Source organism: Ambystoma mexicanum, chromosome 10 (assembly GCF_040938575.1).
Source record: "Ambystoma mexicanum isolate Mex_15411 chromosome 10, UKY_AmexF1_1, whole genome shotgun sequence".
Classification (NCBI taxonomy): domain Eukaryota; kingdom Metazoa; phylum Chordata; class Amphibia; order Caudata; family Ambystomatidae; genus Ambystoma; species Ambystoma mexicanum.
Window position 1 is genome coordinate 1,258,355,666 of NC_090932.1, and position 16,145 is coordinate 1,258,371,810.

General features: G+C 49.1%; 1 protein-coding gene across 2 annotated transcripts in view; it reads left to right on the forward strand.

Moving 5' to 3' along the window:
* Positions 1-16,145, forward strand: part of RBM19 (RNA binding motif protein 19) — a 1,396,549-nt gene that overhangs the window by 350,958 nt on the left and 1,029,446 nt on the right. For both annotated transcript variants that reach the window (XM_069619226.1, XM_069619227.1), the window contains exons 11-12: positions 1,559-1,689; positions 2,134-2,258. In XM_069619226.1, the coding sequence (XP_069475327.1) occupies positions 1,559-1,689; positions 2,134-2,258 (256 nt within the window). The remainder of the gene's footprint in view (positions 1-1,558; positions 1,690-2,133; positions 2,259-16,145) is intronic.

Here is a 16,145-nt window from a genome sequence, read left to right on the forward strand (position 1 = left end):
GCAAGAGACCAACTTTGAGCCCACCGCTGTGGAACAAAGGGGCTTTTTCTGGAACTCTGTAAAATGAGGCACTTCAAACATTGGGAAACACTAGAGGTAACTGACCTGGCTGACGTTATAATGGGTGGGCAGCTCATCCCCTTCACAGAATTTCAAGACCGATATGAAGTGCCAGGGAAGGAATACTACAGATATATGCAGTTGACTCATGCTATTAATTCCCACGTTTCCCGATTTGGGGGTAATGCCTGAATGTTCATCCATGGAGGCTAAAGTTTTTCCCCGAATACATGACCACAAAGGTCACATTGACAGTATACCAGGTTTTAGCTGCCTTTGGGGCCCTGGAATTGTCCCGGCTTAAAGAAAGGTTGGAGAGTGATGTGGGGCCAATGGACCCGGAAGAGTGGGCCGAGGTGCTCCTGTTCCCTCGGGACATTGGGATTGCTGCCAGACTATGCCTGATACAATACAAAATACTTTTTTCACAGATGGCACTGGCGCGATGGCGAGTAACCGACCAGGATAACTGTCTTAAATGCGGTACGACTGAGGGCCCCTTTTTCCATGTACTATGGGAGTGTACACTGATTCAACAACGGTTTTGGGGGGACTGCATACATAGGTTATCTGCTTTACTGGGATCAGAGGTACCCCACGACCGCAAGTTGACTGTGCTTGGAATCTGGGGAGAATCAGGGTTCACAAAGCATGAGAGGGTATTTCTGTCTGTTGCACTGGGATTGGCAAAAAGGATCATTGCTACAATGTGGGGCTCCAGGGACCACCCACGGCTCAGCCGCTGGAAGGCTGAAATGGATAGATGTATGTCCCTGGAGAAGCGTGTATATAAGGCGAAGGATTGTCCCCAGAAATTCCAGAAGGTATGGAGAAGTTGGGTGGAGCAAACTGAGATAATAAGAAGGGTGTAGAATATGTAGCTTGCTGGATGTCGCTTGTCTTGAACCTCCTTGCCACAGACTTTTACACTTCTGCTTTCTGATGTACATACACCTCACTGATACTGCCATGTGTTTCTTGTTTGTAATATTTCTGTTTAAAAAGTAAAAAATAAAATAAAATCCTTTCACCAGAATTTGTTCTGTAGTGGTTTCATTTAGGATCTGTGAAGTTCTAGAATTGAAAGAGTTGGGTTACATATTCCATTTTCAAGATACTCTGGGACTCGCTTGAAAAGGCCATACCTCGGGCAGTGCTTTTAATGTATTGAGTAAAAATTAGCACATTTTCCAAATTAATTTTAAATATTTGCCTCTTTCTCATTTCCCGCCAAGTTCGTTTTTTTTGTTAATCTTCATACATTTCAGCATTAGATCAATAAGCAAACCTTAATTGCATGTTATTAACATGAGGCATATTAAAAATAGTGATGTGCACACAGCAGTAAGTCTGACATAAGGCAGGTCTTATAAATTAAGCCTGGCCTGTTATTGATCAAAACCAGTATGCCTGATCTGCCTATACTCCCTTTTTACTAAAAAATGACGCTTTTATGACATTTCTAGAGTTTTATTTATGTTGACCTCTACTCTTGCAGGACCCCTGTCTGAGATTCACTTTCCCATTGACAGCCTGACCAAGAAGCCCAAGGGCTTTGCCTTTATCACCTTCATGATCCCTGAACATGCTGTAAAGGCCTATGCGGAGGTGGATGGGCAGGTGTTCCAGGTACTTTTGATCTTGTGCATTCTGGGAATACAGCATTACCATATATAGAAATTAGCCTTCCTGTTTCCAGCGAATTGACATTCTGTCACTGTCTTAAAGCAGAGCTTCTTTATTCCTTGTGTCTGCTGATCCTCTGTCATCATGTGTGTTTGTGTGGACCCACGTTATCAATGCTACTTTGTGTTTCTGTGTGTGTTTCTGTTCTCTCACAGACATGTGTTTTGAGGTCATTGGCTTTCTGTTTTTATGTTCTGTTTGCTGGCATTCGTGGCTTGACGTTTGTTTAGTGATCTCAATCGGTTGATTTTATGTGCTAGAGATAAAGACTTATATGTCAAAATGCAATCAAGATTGGCAGCTGACCTGATGAAGATGCACTTATATGTGGAAAGGCTTATATTTTTGTGTTCTTTTTTCGATTACCCATGTGATCTTTAAAATCAGGGTCGAATGCTCCATATACTTCCATCCACTATAAAGAAAGATGATGGAGAGACAGACCCCACTGCTGCGGGATCCTCCACCTTCAAGAAAAAGAAAGCGTCAAAGGATAAAGCAAGCAGTGCCAGGTACGAGTGTCTGGTGGGATCTTCAGTACAGAAGGGCAGTGTTTATCTGTAAAGTATATAACCTGTGTAATAATCACAGATTATCACACAGTGTGATAATCAGGAAGAATGGGAATAGTTTGTGATATGCATTTCTACCGTGAGCAAAGATACCTTTATTCAAAAGAGTGTGACAGGGCCGCTTACACAGCCCAGCTGGGGATTGAGAGGTGAGCCTGACTCCTGCCCTCTCTAGGTGCCCTCCTTACCTTGTTACCTTCCTGGCCTTCCCACAGGAGAGGAAGACTCTGCGGCGGGCAGATACATCATTTCACTAAAATGCCAGGGGTGGCGGAAGTGACATCACACAACTCTTATCCTCCCCAATGACATCACAGGAAGTGATGTCATTTGACCCCACCCCAAGTGACATCACAGTAAGTGGACATTTGACCCCACCCCTGAGTGACATCGTAGGAAGTGGCATTATCTGCTTTCATACACAACTCGAATGACACTTTGCACAACACTTCTGCCATAAGAATGCAGCTACCTTTCATGAAAAAATGCAAATTCTAGCTACACACATAATTACTATCCTCTCGTCTCCCCCTCTAAACTACCTCTCTAGACAACCTCTTTTCACCCACCTACATGCCAACTAGACATGCGTGGCTAGCAGGGACTTGTCCACCCCTTCATATCCTCGTATTGGCTGTAATGCTCACGTGCATACTAGCCCCTCTTCGAATTTCCCATATCTTGGACTTCGGTCCCCTAGAGAGCGTTCAAACTACAGCGCGTTGTGACCATACAAATGGTGAAAGGAGCTACACAAATGACGCATTACATTCCAAAGCATCGTCCCTCAGTACACTAAGAAAATCTAAGATATCACTGTAATATGACATACATTTCATTAAAAAATTGAGCATCATATGCAGCGTTATTATAAGCGTGTCAATGCCCATGTTGGCATGAGAAGTGGATGAACCCAAATCACCTCTTTATGTTGATGTGCCGTGTTATTTCAACATAACTACGGCGAGAAATCACATTCTTTTTTTTTTTTTTTTTTTTTATTTCACATTTATAAAGCGCTCACACAGCCCGCAGGCATCGAGGCGCTGTTACAGGAATTGTCTTTTTTGTTTTTCTTAGTTGCGTAATTGTGTGTGTTTTTTTTTTTCTTAGTTACGTATTTATAACGCGCTAAGCGCGGACCCGGGGATCGAACCTGTTGTTGCTACGTGTCGTCTTGCTTCCAAGACGCGCACGCTGCCGCTGAGCTATCCTCCCGGGACACAGGGAGGATAGGCAGGGGCACAGGGACGGATAGGCAGGGGTATAGGTATAGGGCAAAGCCAGGGGAGAGGGAGAATATTTCACCACAGAACATGTGTTCTTATGGTCTATGGCATACAGTCTTCAATGATTTTGGAATTTACCTTCAGCATTTCTTTCTGATTCTACAAGTTACCTTCAGGGTTACCTCTCAGTAGGATGCGTGTGTTGTGATTTACTGTTTGTGTTTGTTTCGTGGACTTCATTATTGCTGCAAATAAAAAGCAGTCAGACGTCTCCAATATTCATCTCCTTCAGAACTTAGAGCTCAGTATAAAATGGGTTTGATTAGTGTCTTGGCAAATACTGATACTTGATCATATTCCTGTATCTCTTCTAAGTGATTGCTTAACTCAATAGGAACAAAACATTTCAGGTTCTTATTTCTATACATTACTCGTATTGCGCTCTCAAAGGTTCAAACAAGTATACTTTTTTTTCGTTTCATGTACACATGAACAAATTACTCCAGTTATGCTGGGAGAGGCACTACCTTCAGAGACTGTGGGAGAGGAGCAAAGATACTCACTTGCGGGCATCCAACTTCTTTACACATTCTCATGTTACTATTCTAGTGCAGCTTCAATGTTACAAGCAGTTAACTCTCATTTGTTATGTTAACAGAATTTGTAGAGCGCACTGTCACCCAAGGGTATCATGGCGCTAGAATGAGTAAAGGTAGAGCAGAGGAAACTAATTGGAACAGGAGGGTTTTCAAAAGACATCTGAATTCCTGATGGTTAACAGTGGATTTCAGAGGACCTCCGATCCTAGCACGACGGGCAGAAGGACCAGTAAGCAGACAAGCCGAGCCAGAGCGAAGAGCACAAGTGGGCCGATAATGGAAAAATGTGTCCTGAAGATAACTAGCACTGAGACCATAAAAGGCCCAATGCACCAGGCAGACTTGAATTAAATGTGCTTTGCCACCGGAAGCCATTGAAGGGAGCGAAAAACCAGCGTTATGATTCCCATAAGGGATATTCATGGCTATCCTAGTCGCCAAGTTCTGTAATGGCGGAAGCCCATGGATCAGGCTCTTAGGCTGTGTAAGATAGAGCATTACAATAATCAATGTGACTTAATACCAGGGCGTCGATCACTGGTGACCAAACCTTCGGGGGGAGCAGAGGAAGGACCTTCCTATGAATCCTCAGATGGTAGTGTCCAGCTTTGCAGACAGCCGCCACCTGGGCACTCATACAAAGTGTGGCAGAGAAAACAACACCCAGGTTCCTGACCATCGCCACCGGTGCTGGAAAGGTTCCCAATGCCGGGGGCCAGATTGCCGAGGTCCACAGTGAAGGAAAGGGGGGCGTCAACCACAAGAACCTCTGTCTTGTCGACATTAAGCTTTAGCCAATTCTGATTCATCCAATTCCCGACGGCCGCCAGGTAGGAGACTAAGACGTGACAAGACCTCAGCATGGTCAAGATCTAGACGCACCAGGATCTGGGCATCGTCAGCATAGGCCTAGCATTGGAAGCCGAATCAGCGGATGAGGATTAGAAGAGGCTGCATATAAATATTGAACAACATTGGTGACAAGGTGGAGGTGAAACCAGGCAGAGAGGAAGGGGAGGGGGGAGGGAAAGTGTCAGACTACGCTCCGCCAGAAAGGAAGTGAACCAGGCAAGAACTGAACCCGCCATGCCAATCTTAACCATATTAGAGTGGGGTGGTCGAAAGTGTTGAAGGCTGCAGAGAGATCTAATAAAATCAGCGCTCCCATCCCACCACTGTCAACCAGCCTAGTCAGATCGTCCTAAACCGAGACCAGCACACACTCAGTACCCCACCCAGGATGAAAGCCGTACTGCAAGGGGTCTAGAACACTGGGAGTCTCTAAAAAGGAGGACAGAAGAGGAGAGATCAGAACCCCCAACAATTTCATGAACAAAGGGAAGAGTGAAATGCGGCAAAAGTTAGCTGGAAAAGCAGGATCGAGGGAACGCTTTTTCAACAAGGGGATGACATCTGCATGTTTCAATTCAGCAGGTATGTGGCCAGTCTGGCAAGACACATTAACCGCTTCCCGGGGAAATATCCTTGATAATGTATAGCAGAATAGGGTCAGAGGGAGCCGCAAATTTTAGGTGGGCAATGGCCTTGGCGACCACATCAGTGGTAAACACTAGAAGGAAGACCACACCTGTCCAGGTTCTGTAGTAGCAAACTCCTGCGCACAGGGCCCAAGGAGGCGACAGCGCTGATCTTTAAACAAATAGTTTCAATTTTTGTGATAAAAAAGAGCGTGAGTGAGTCACAGAGCTCTTGAGTTGGTACTACTGATGTAGAGCGCTCAGTAGCCGAAGATAGTGACTTCATGACAAAGAGGAGCTCCCTAGTGTTATTGAGAGCCTGCCCAACATTTTGAGTGAAGAAACAACATTTTTCTTCCTTAATTAAGGTATGGTAATGGTTTGCACAGTTCTTATAGGCAAGCCTTTCCTCAGTCCTATAGGAGCGACGCCAGCCTCGTTCAGCCTGGCAAAGCCGAAGACGGGCAGCCCTAAGATCGTCAGAAAACCAAGGTTCTGACCATCGATTACGCTGGCTGGTAGGAATTAAAGGAGCAACAAGGTTGGCTGCTGTCAAGAAGGATTTGGTAAGGTACTCAAGATCAACATGAGAAGCCTGTAGACACTCTTCGGCCATTTTAGCCGTCAAAGAGGCGAGGTTATTTCAGCGCCAATTCTGGTGAGGAATTTTAGGGAGACTGGACCTAGGACGAGGACAGGGAAGCTTAAGTCAGAAGGATACTAGGATGTGATCAGGCCAGAGCACAAGCTTAACCAAGAGGATGAGCGTAGAAGGGTATTTTGTAAATACAAGATCAAGTTTATTGCCTAGGATGTGCGTAGGCACATTAACCAGCTGCTGAAATTCGAGATCTGTAAGACTGTCGAAGAATAGAGCGGATGCCAGCAACGGAGGACAGCAGAATTCGAGATTGAAATCACCAAAAATAATCTGAGAGGAGAAGCGAGAATGTAGGTCAGCAATCACATCAGGAAAAGTGTGAGAAAGGACATAGGTGGGCCCAGTGGCCTATAAACGAGCCGGAAGTGCACAGAGCAGGAAGCAGAGATCTGAACTCTCACCAATAACGCCTCCATAGACACTGTGCTGGTGAGTGGCAGAATCGTAGCCTTGAACAATGATTTGTAGATGGCAGCTAGGCCCTCGCCACGATGCAGAGAGCTCCTGGCCAAGCGCGAGATTTTGTGATCTGAGGGAAGGGCTTGGATACACATCAGCGCCGATGAGTCATTCAGTCAGGTTTCAGTTAGAAAAAGCAGGTCGGGGAACGTCTGTCCAGGAGATCGTAAATCGATGCTGCATGGGCTGGAAGGGACCTAGTGTTTAATAAGGAGATGGATAGAAGAGGTCCACACACACCTCGCTAGGCTTAGGTGTGCTTGGTTGATCAGGGATCCAGCCTGCAGGAAAAATAGTCGACACAGGTGCTAGACTAAGTAAGGCAGAACGGCATAGGACTAGCCCCTTCTCGCTGCCCGTCCTTGGCCCTGACGGACACAGACGGGCTTAACTTGGGTGCAATGAGCCCTTTCTCACTGCGCTGTTGAGGAAGGAGTTGTCTATATATACAGATATTATGAATGTAGCCCTCCCCCTCAATCTGCATGGAAGCATAGAGGAAGGACTAGACTCCTGCAGTGAGAGAGCAAAAGAGGACTTGTCCCACCGAGCCTCAGGGTCTCTGGGAGGCCAGGCACCCTCCTCCGCCGAGAAACTGCGTACAAGGAAAGAAAAGGAAGTGCTACACAATTTAAACATATGCATCCGAAAACCACCTACTTAAGACCTGCTGGGAGAATGTGAGCTCTCCTGGCACCCCTACTGTTCCCCTGACATGCAAGTACTAATCCCCCATCACGATTTCAATTGTCTAAAAACGTATGCATACGATTGCAAGTGCTAACAATGAAGCGTTGGACATTAGTAATTACTGGGCCTTTGTCCGATGTGAAGTCTCAGACACAGTTTATCGTATTTCTTGTCCTTATGAGGCTCTGTAAGTCAACCTGGTCAAGTCAACATACATAGCACAACATTTCAGTGGCAGTTTCCCTTGCTACCCCTGTGGTCTCCTTTGCTACCCCTAAAAAGAAAAAGAAAAGCACTTTTTTTCTTTTTTTACATTGAAGCTTCGGGCTGTGGCCAGTGCCATGTGGCTCTTTGTTTCTGAAGTGGCTGGAATTTATGTTGAGTCCTCTTTAAAAAAAAAAAAATATATAACAGGGTGTTCCACAAGTGTAACACTTTGAGCAGTGACCCTAAATAAGAAAGAAAAGGAATAACAAATAATTTGTCTTTCTGGAATTCTATTCAATAATTGCCAGACTCATTAAAAGGATGAAAGGACATGTTCTATTGCTTCCCATGATTTCACTTCGGGGTGGGGTCAAATGACATCACTTCAGAGGTCAAGGGTCATGTGATGTCACTTCTGCTGCCCCTGGCATGTTGTTGAAATGACATCCCTGAGTGCTGTTACCAGTTACATCACCACCCAATGCCCATTGATGGGTTGCAGGTGTCTGCTGTATCTCGCTGGGGAACCAGGAGCAAGTTAGCAGATTCAGAATGTGATAAGAGTGTGTGTGGGGCAGCAGGAGGGGGGCACCCGACACAAGGAGCAGACGTTGGAGTCTGTGTGCTGCAAATCCTGATAATATTTGCATTTCCTAAAGTATAACAATTCAGTTCAGTCTGCTTGGTTTATTAACATTGGGGGACTTCCCCGCCCCTTCTTTCTTCTTTGTAAAATATTAGAAGCAGTGGGATTTTTCAAAAGTGCAACTCTCCCTAGTAAAATAGAAACAAGATGTCCCAGTGCAACAAACATTGATATGTGGGGGATTTTTCACCTAAGGGTCGGGTGTCAATGGAGTTTCCGCCGGCCTTTTCTAGGCTGCATAGGTTACACTACACTTTAGGGTTAGAAGCAGTGCTTTATATTGTCCAGTCCCACCCAGCCCTCAGTAACTGAACTTGTTATTTTTTAGCATTTGAGTACTTGAACTTCTCAACGCCTGAAAGAGAGTACCAGTACTCAACTATGTTGCGAGATGAAAATCAAAGCTTTTCATTTCACTTTATCGCAAGGACTACACTTCTGCAGCCTTTGATGGGGAAAGCAGTGCCCTCTCCCTCCTCCTCTCTCCACCACCCGCAGTGCCCATGATATCTCCTTCAGGTCCCACCCTGCAGAACAAAAGGAGACACAAACATGCAGCTACTGTGGTCTCAGCACACTATACACAGGACACTGTTTTGCTAAGTTGGCTTCACCTGTTACCATTGGTGGTGTTTGTAATTGGAATTGCCATTGAATGTTTTCGAATGAAAACTCGCACACAATTCCAGTTTTGACCTACCGAATTTCTTATAAGGCAATGAAAGCGAGCAATAATAAAACTCTCCTTCTGAAGCTTAGTTTACAGCTATGATATCTGCTAGCTTGATATGCAAAAAGGAAAGTAATTTAATAGTGATATTCAAAGTTTCTTAAAACAATGCACCACAACAAAATGGAAGTTTGTGTGAAAGGGTCTCAGATAGGGGCGTGGCTTGGCGCCATGGTGAACGGTTGGGTCCGGTGAGAGCTCCCGGCCGCGACCGAGTATTACCTAAAATGCCCCAGTAAACAGCAAGACTAGGCGAAGGAAATCGTTATCCTGCAAAGCCCGGAGGCTCGGGCGACTCATGCCTTGATCTCAGCAGTTCGAAGTGGGGATTGTGCTGGGCCTGCCTTCCCCCAGTGGAGGACTGCGATTTGCGCAATGTACCAAGATGGCGGACTGCGGCCCTACATCACGAAGGCACCTCTGATGTCCGAACGAATGCGGAACTAGAGGAGCCTCCCCCTCCGAAGCACACAACCGCGGATCTCCCCGGAGGGGCCTGACTGGTGGAGCCGCCCGCACCCCCTGATCGCGGAGACGGGGGCCGAGCCCGGTCCGGGGATCATCGGCACTGGTTCTCCCCTCCCCCGACGTTTCCGTGAGCCGGAGTGCGAGCCCCGCGGAGCCCGCGGCTCCCGCAGTCACCCACCCCTAGGGGGGCTGCCGGGGCGAGTGGCAACAGGCGGGGGACCCGCACAATACTCCGCCGTGCACAGAAGCAGGGTGAAACCCCCCTCTCCTCCCCGAGAGCCCCGCTGCGGACCCAGATCTCCCGCTCCCACCACCCTTGCATAGCTGGGCCCGCGCCCTCCCCCCGATAACTGTTGGCTGCTGCCGGGTGACTCTGGGGGGCCGATCACACCATACAACGTCCCCCAGTGACCGCCAACGGAGAACGCGGGGCCCGGCCTTCCTCCGGGGACTTGCCTCCGCCCCAGACCTGCACGAGGAGCCCGGCCGGCCCCACCAGGCGAGGGGGAAAAGAAGACGGCCCCCCCCATCCGACGGCCTGGTGGGTTCGAGGCGGGAAGATCCTCGTAGCCCTGAACAAGGGAAAAGAGACTGGGGGACCCAGCCTGCCGACCCCCCCGGGGGCGCGGTGCCTGAAGAACGCTCCTGGAGGGAGGGTAAGGCGGCACCTGCCGCAACTGCGGGGGGGTTTCCTTGCCCCTCCGGTCTCTCCTAGCACCCCTGGAGCGGCCAAACTAGCCGCCTAGATGCGGTCCTTTCCGGGGAGCGGCTCCGAGAATTGAATTGGCGGGCCTGTGGAGGGGGTGTGGGGGGGGTCCGGAGAGAGGCCCAGGTGCTCCACAGCGGTCACCCTACCCCCGAGTGGGTCGGGCCCCAACGTATCCCATAAGAAGCAATGTCCAGAAATCCGAAAGTAACCAAACAGACAGACATCGCGACCCTGCTGTCCACTAACATGGGTGAAAAGAACAAGAAAGGAGACCGCAGTGACATGGGGGGGAACTGCCCAAGAATCCACCGGGGGGGCCACAGCCCAAGCGGTGACTAAAGCTGACCTACAGGAGCTCCTCTCCGCCATAACCAAGGAATACCAGAAAGGGACAGAGGAACTGAAAGACAAAATTGCGTCCCTGGACAGGAAAGTGGGCGAGGTCGAAACCAGAACAACAGAAATAGAAACCACTCTGTGTGAACAGAACTTTGAAATTGGGGAGGGGGCCGATAGACTCTCCGCTCTCGAGGCCAGATGTGAGTCCCTCGAGAACAAACAAGAAGAGGCCGAAAATAGGTCTAGACGCAACAATATTCGCCTGAGGGGAATCCCGAGCTCAGTCTCCGACGAGGAGCTCAACTCCTATGTCAACGACTTCTTTCGCTTCATTATAACGCTCCCAGACGGAGCCCCTTTAGAACTGGATAGGGTCCACAGAGTTAGAGCTAGACAAAACGCAAATGTGGCGCCTGACGTCCTCGCAAGAATCCACTTCTATAAAATAAAGGAAGAAATTATGCAAGAAGCCAGAAGCTCCGCCCGAATTCTCTTCCGGGACGCCGAAATATCCCTATACCAGGACCTAGCGGCGTCCACTCTCACGAAAAGGAAGGCTCTTAAGCCACTAACCGAGTGGCTGCGTGAACGAAAAACAACATACCGTTGGGGCTTCCCCACCTCTTTACTCTTCACCTGGGAGGGCAGATCCTGGTCTATCCCTTCCCCCAAAGAGGCCGAGCGGTTCATGAACCCGGAGAGCGAAGAGGGAGCCCCCCCTAATGCTGCCGAGGTCCCCGGAGATTCACGCGGGGAACCCACCAGAGCCTGGTCCAAGGTACCCAGCCGCCGTAGACCCCGTGGTCCCGCGGGCAAATTCAAAAGGGACAATAACCGCTAAAGGGGCAGTCTAGAACACGGAAAACACAAGCTCCCCCCAGGCCGAGCCCTCGGCCCCTCTGACGGTGGAGCCGAGCCTCCCTGAGACGACCACCGTACTCAAATCAGTTAAACTTATCCTGAACATTTACTGGCCAAAGGAAGAGGCACAGTTGCCTCCACGCCGAATTCACATACCGGTCCGGCCGTATGCCCCGTTGGTTGAAGGCTGGCCCGGAAGCCTTGTTATGATCTGGGGGGTGGGTGACTGGGGGGGGGGGGCGAGGGGCAGAGGACAGCAAGTTAAAGACGAATGAACGGAGAACTTTGTCACGAAAGAACAAGGAACAAGAGAGCTTCAAGGAACTATCTGAATCGACTCACACGAAATCCAAAAGATGGGCTCGCTAGATAAAACCCTGACCATCACAACCTGGAACGTGCAGGGGCTCAACGCGCCCAGAAAGCGGAAAGCAGTGGAACACAAACTAGACCAACTAGCAGCCGACATTGTCTGTATTCAGGAAACCCATCTCATTGCGGACGACCAAAGCCGACTAAGATTCTGGCGCTACCCAAAATGTTACTTCGCCTCAGCCACACAGAAAAAGAGAGGCGTAGCTATCCTACTAAAAAGAGATCTCCCACTTACACAGATCACCATCAAAAAAGACCCCGAGGGCAGATTCCTACTCCTGAAAGGTCTCCTAGTGGAGCTACCGATCACCCTGGTGGCCGCTTACGCGCCAAACAAAGAACAAGACCAATTCCTCCTTAGCCTCCTCCCAATCATCACGTCCTTCGCAGAAGGCTGCCTAATAATCGGAGGGGACCTCAACCTCCCCCCGGATCCGACGATGGATAAGACGCTTCCAGCCTCGAGGGAGGACTTCCGCAAATCCCTCGCCTTGGCGAAACTCTTGCGGGAAACTGAAACAATCGACATATGGAGATTCCACAACCAAGGGCAAAGGGACTACACCTTCTTTTCGCACGTGCACAAAGGCTACTCACGCATCGACCTCCTGCTCGCTACGAATAACCTGGCCCCCTGCGTGGAGAAGATTCAAATCGGACCAATCGCAATATCGGACCATGCTCCAGTCACGATGGTGGTGTCTATCCACGGGGCCCCGGAGCCTACGCAGAGGCAATGGAAACTGCAAGATTACATCCTGACAGATATATCGGCTAGCTCGGACCTCGCGGAGGCAATTCGGAATTACTTCTCAGAGAACACGACCCCCGACTCCTCAACAGCCACGGTGTGGGACGCCATGAAGCCGGTGATCCGAGGGGTCGCAATGGACCGAACAGCCAGACTCAAGCGCCAAAACCTACTCAAGCAACAAAAGCTCGAGCAAAAACTCACAGCCCTAGAAGACAAACTCAAAGCCTGCTACAAGACAACAACGCACCAAGAACTCAAGAAAACTAAAAGGGAGCTCGAGATCCACCTGGCGGACCGAGCCGCCAAAGCATTAACTTATACCAAACAATACTATTACCTGAACAGTAACAAAGCGAACAAACTCTTAGCATACAAACTGAAAAAGTTACAAACCAGGAACCATATCCAATCTCTGCAAGACAGGAACGGCACCTTATTCCACCGGGACCCCGAAAAATTCGGGTTAATGGTGCAACACCACGAGGAAATCATGGCAGGGCCCCCAATAGCCACCTCAGCCATTACCCAATTCTTGACCCTAGCACCAAAGAAACAGCCACCTCCATCCCTAGCGAACTTAGAGGGCCCCATCTCAGAGGAGGAAGTGAGCGAGACGATCCGCCGCCTGAAGAACACAACACCTGGCCCGGATGGGTTTACAGCAAAATTCTACAAAAAATTTGCTCACCTGCTAGCCCCACAGCTGGCAAATCTATTCAACTCATTCCTATCCACCGGCTTCACGTCCCCCTCCATGAACGAGTCAATAACAGTGCTGATCCCTAAACCAGGAAAAGACCAAACACAATGTTCATCGTACAGGCCCATCTCGCTCCTAAACAACGACGCGAAGATATTCGCAAAAATCTTAGCAAATAGGCTATCCCCTTTCCTTCCAGAGCTCATCCACCCGGACCAGACCGGATTCATCCCGGGTCGGGGTACCCAAGACAACATTCGCAGAACCATCAACATCATTGAATCAGCGAACAGACTGGGCACAAAACTGGCAGTCCTCTCCTTAGATGCGCATAAAGCTTTCGACATGCTCGACTGGGGCTATATTAGGAACACACTAGAGTACTTCGGCTTTGGCCCAAACTTCGCAAAATGGGTTCTGGCCATCTACCAAAAACCCTCTACAAACCTTCGCCTCAACGGGACAAAATCCAGTAGAATAAACATAACTAGAGGCACGAGACCGGGATGCCCTCTTTCCCCACTTATATTTGCCCTATCTATGGAACCATTCGCTGAAAGGGTCCGCCGAAATGCATCAATATCAGGCCTAACGTACAAAAAAGAATCCTACAAAATTGCGCTCTACGCAGACGATGTGCTCCTCACACTCACCAGTCCGGAAGAGTCAATAAGAGCCCTATGGCAAACACTCGAAGAATTCCGAGCAGCCTCGGGATTCACAATAAATATCTCTAAATCCATCGCACTGGGCATTAACATCCCAAGAAAGACCAAGGCTCATCTCGAAGAGGAGTTCCAAATTCCCTGGGCCGGAAGCAGCTTCAACTACCTGGGGGTGCAGATACCCAATAAAACAGAGAAACTGTACAAGACCAATTTCCCGGCACTCTTCAGAGACCTGAGAAAGGACATTAACCGCTGGAAAAAACTGGAAATCTCCTGGTTCGGCCGAACGACTGCGATAAAAATGAATCTCACGCCACGGCTGCTATACCACGCCCAAGCCCTGCCGGTGTCGATCCGGGAATAGGCCCTGCAAAAACTGCAAAGGGAGGTGTTGAATTTAGTCTGGGAAGGAAAGAAATCCCGCATCCCAAAACGCATTATGCTCCGAAGCACTGCCCTGGGTGGCCTAGGGGTCCCAGACGTGTCAAGATATTGCCTCGCAGCCCAACTAGCCCCAGCCTTTGCCTGGAAGCTTCCAACCAACCGACCCCGGTGGTTAACTCTGGAGGAAGATTGGTGTCAGACCCCACTGGAATCCTTGCCCCACTCCAGGGAGCTCGGGGGGGCCAGGGACCTTGGCCCCCTATCAGCAACAAGAAACACAGTTGCCAGCTGGAGGGCGGCTGCACGCCGGTGGAAATGCAGGAGCACAATGGGTCCACTTACGCCAATTTGGAACAACCCTGACTTCTCCCCCGGAATCACACCAAACCAGTTCACGGAGTGGCGAGCCGGCGGCTTAGAAACGATCTCCGATTTCTTCGAAAACGGCCTCCCCCTGAACTTCGAAGAGTGCTAAACAAAGTTCAAGATCCAGGAAACAGAAAGGTTCCGCTACTCCCAGCTGAGGCACTGGCTATCGCACCCTCTGGTTAGGAAACTAGGCAGCAGGGAGCTAACAGCACTGGAACACTCCCTCTTGACAACCCCCCCCTAAGGGGAAAATATCAGCCCTGTACAAAATCCTAGACAGAACAGACCCCGGAAAAAAAGAGCCATATATGGTGAAATGGGAAGAGGACATCGGGAGACCGATTGAGCTGGAGGAATGGCAACACATCTGGTCCCGCGCTCTGAAAAGCTCGAAATGCGTAACGAACAAAGAATGTGCGTTTAAAGTTTGCTATAGGTGGTACAGAACCCCGTCATTCCTCAACAAATGCAACCCGGCTATCCCAGCGCAATGCTGGAGGGGATGCCCGGACCGCGGGACTCTATTCCACCTCCTCTGGTCCTGCCCCAAAGCCGCCCTATTTTGGGAAAACATCCTGGAGCAAATTAAGACAATCACCGGACTCAACATCCCCTGGGACCCAGGGATTGTGCTTCTGGGGTCGACAGGAGAAGGCCAATTCCCTCTAACCGGCAACATGGCAGACCTATGCTCCCACCTCTTGACAGCCGCCAAAATCTCCATCGCCAGACTCTGGAAAAACCCGGAGGGTCCATCCACACAGATGTAGTGGTCTAAATGCTGGGAAATCGCCGCAGCGGAGAAAGTCACAGCCATCAGGTCAGGCAATAAACCCAAATTGGAATGCACATGGGCGCCCTTTCTGGACTATGCGCAGCAATTCCCCGGGGTGACAAGGCAGCCACCTAACTTACGCTGGATGGAAACCCAAGACTGAAAAAGAAAACACAGCCCTAAGCCAGACAAGCAACTGAGTTCTCCCAGTTCTCCGAAATGCCACGAACGATAAACCGAGTTCCCCGGACTTGGAAGACCTGACACCAAAGCACCCCAGCAGAATCCAGTGAAAGTGCCACTCCGAACCCTTGAAACAGACTCCTTGGCGAAACAGATAGTAACCTGTTCATGTGTAAAATCAGCTCCTTGTGAAAACTGCTCCTTGTCTTTTGCCCCCCCCCTTCTTTCCCTTCCCCCCCCCATCCTGTTGTAGTTGTTACTGTTATTATTTCTTTTGCTTTTATTAATGAAGAGAACGCAAGATTAGCTTAGACTAAAGCACGCAAAGTAATGTTCTCCTATCTATACGTTCTAACAAGCCGACATACATGTAATGATCTTAACCTCAGCATGACTTGTTAGGTTGAAAATAATAAAAATAACTTTGGAAAAAAAAAAAAGAAAGGGTCTCAGATACACTGCTCTATCAAATTGGGTGCTCCTTGGGACATGATTTAATCTCACTGAGCATTGTCTGCAAACAGCGTGCGTCTAAAAGGGACC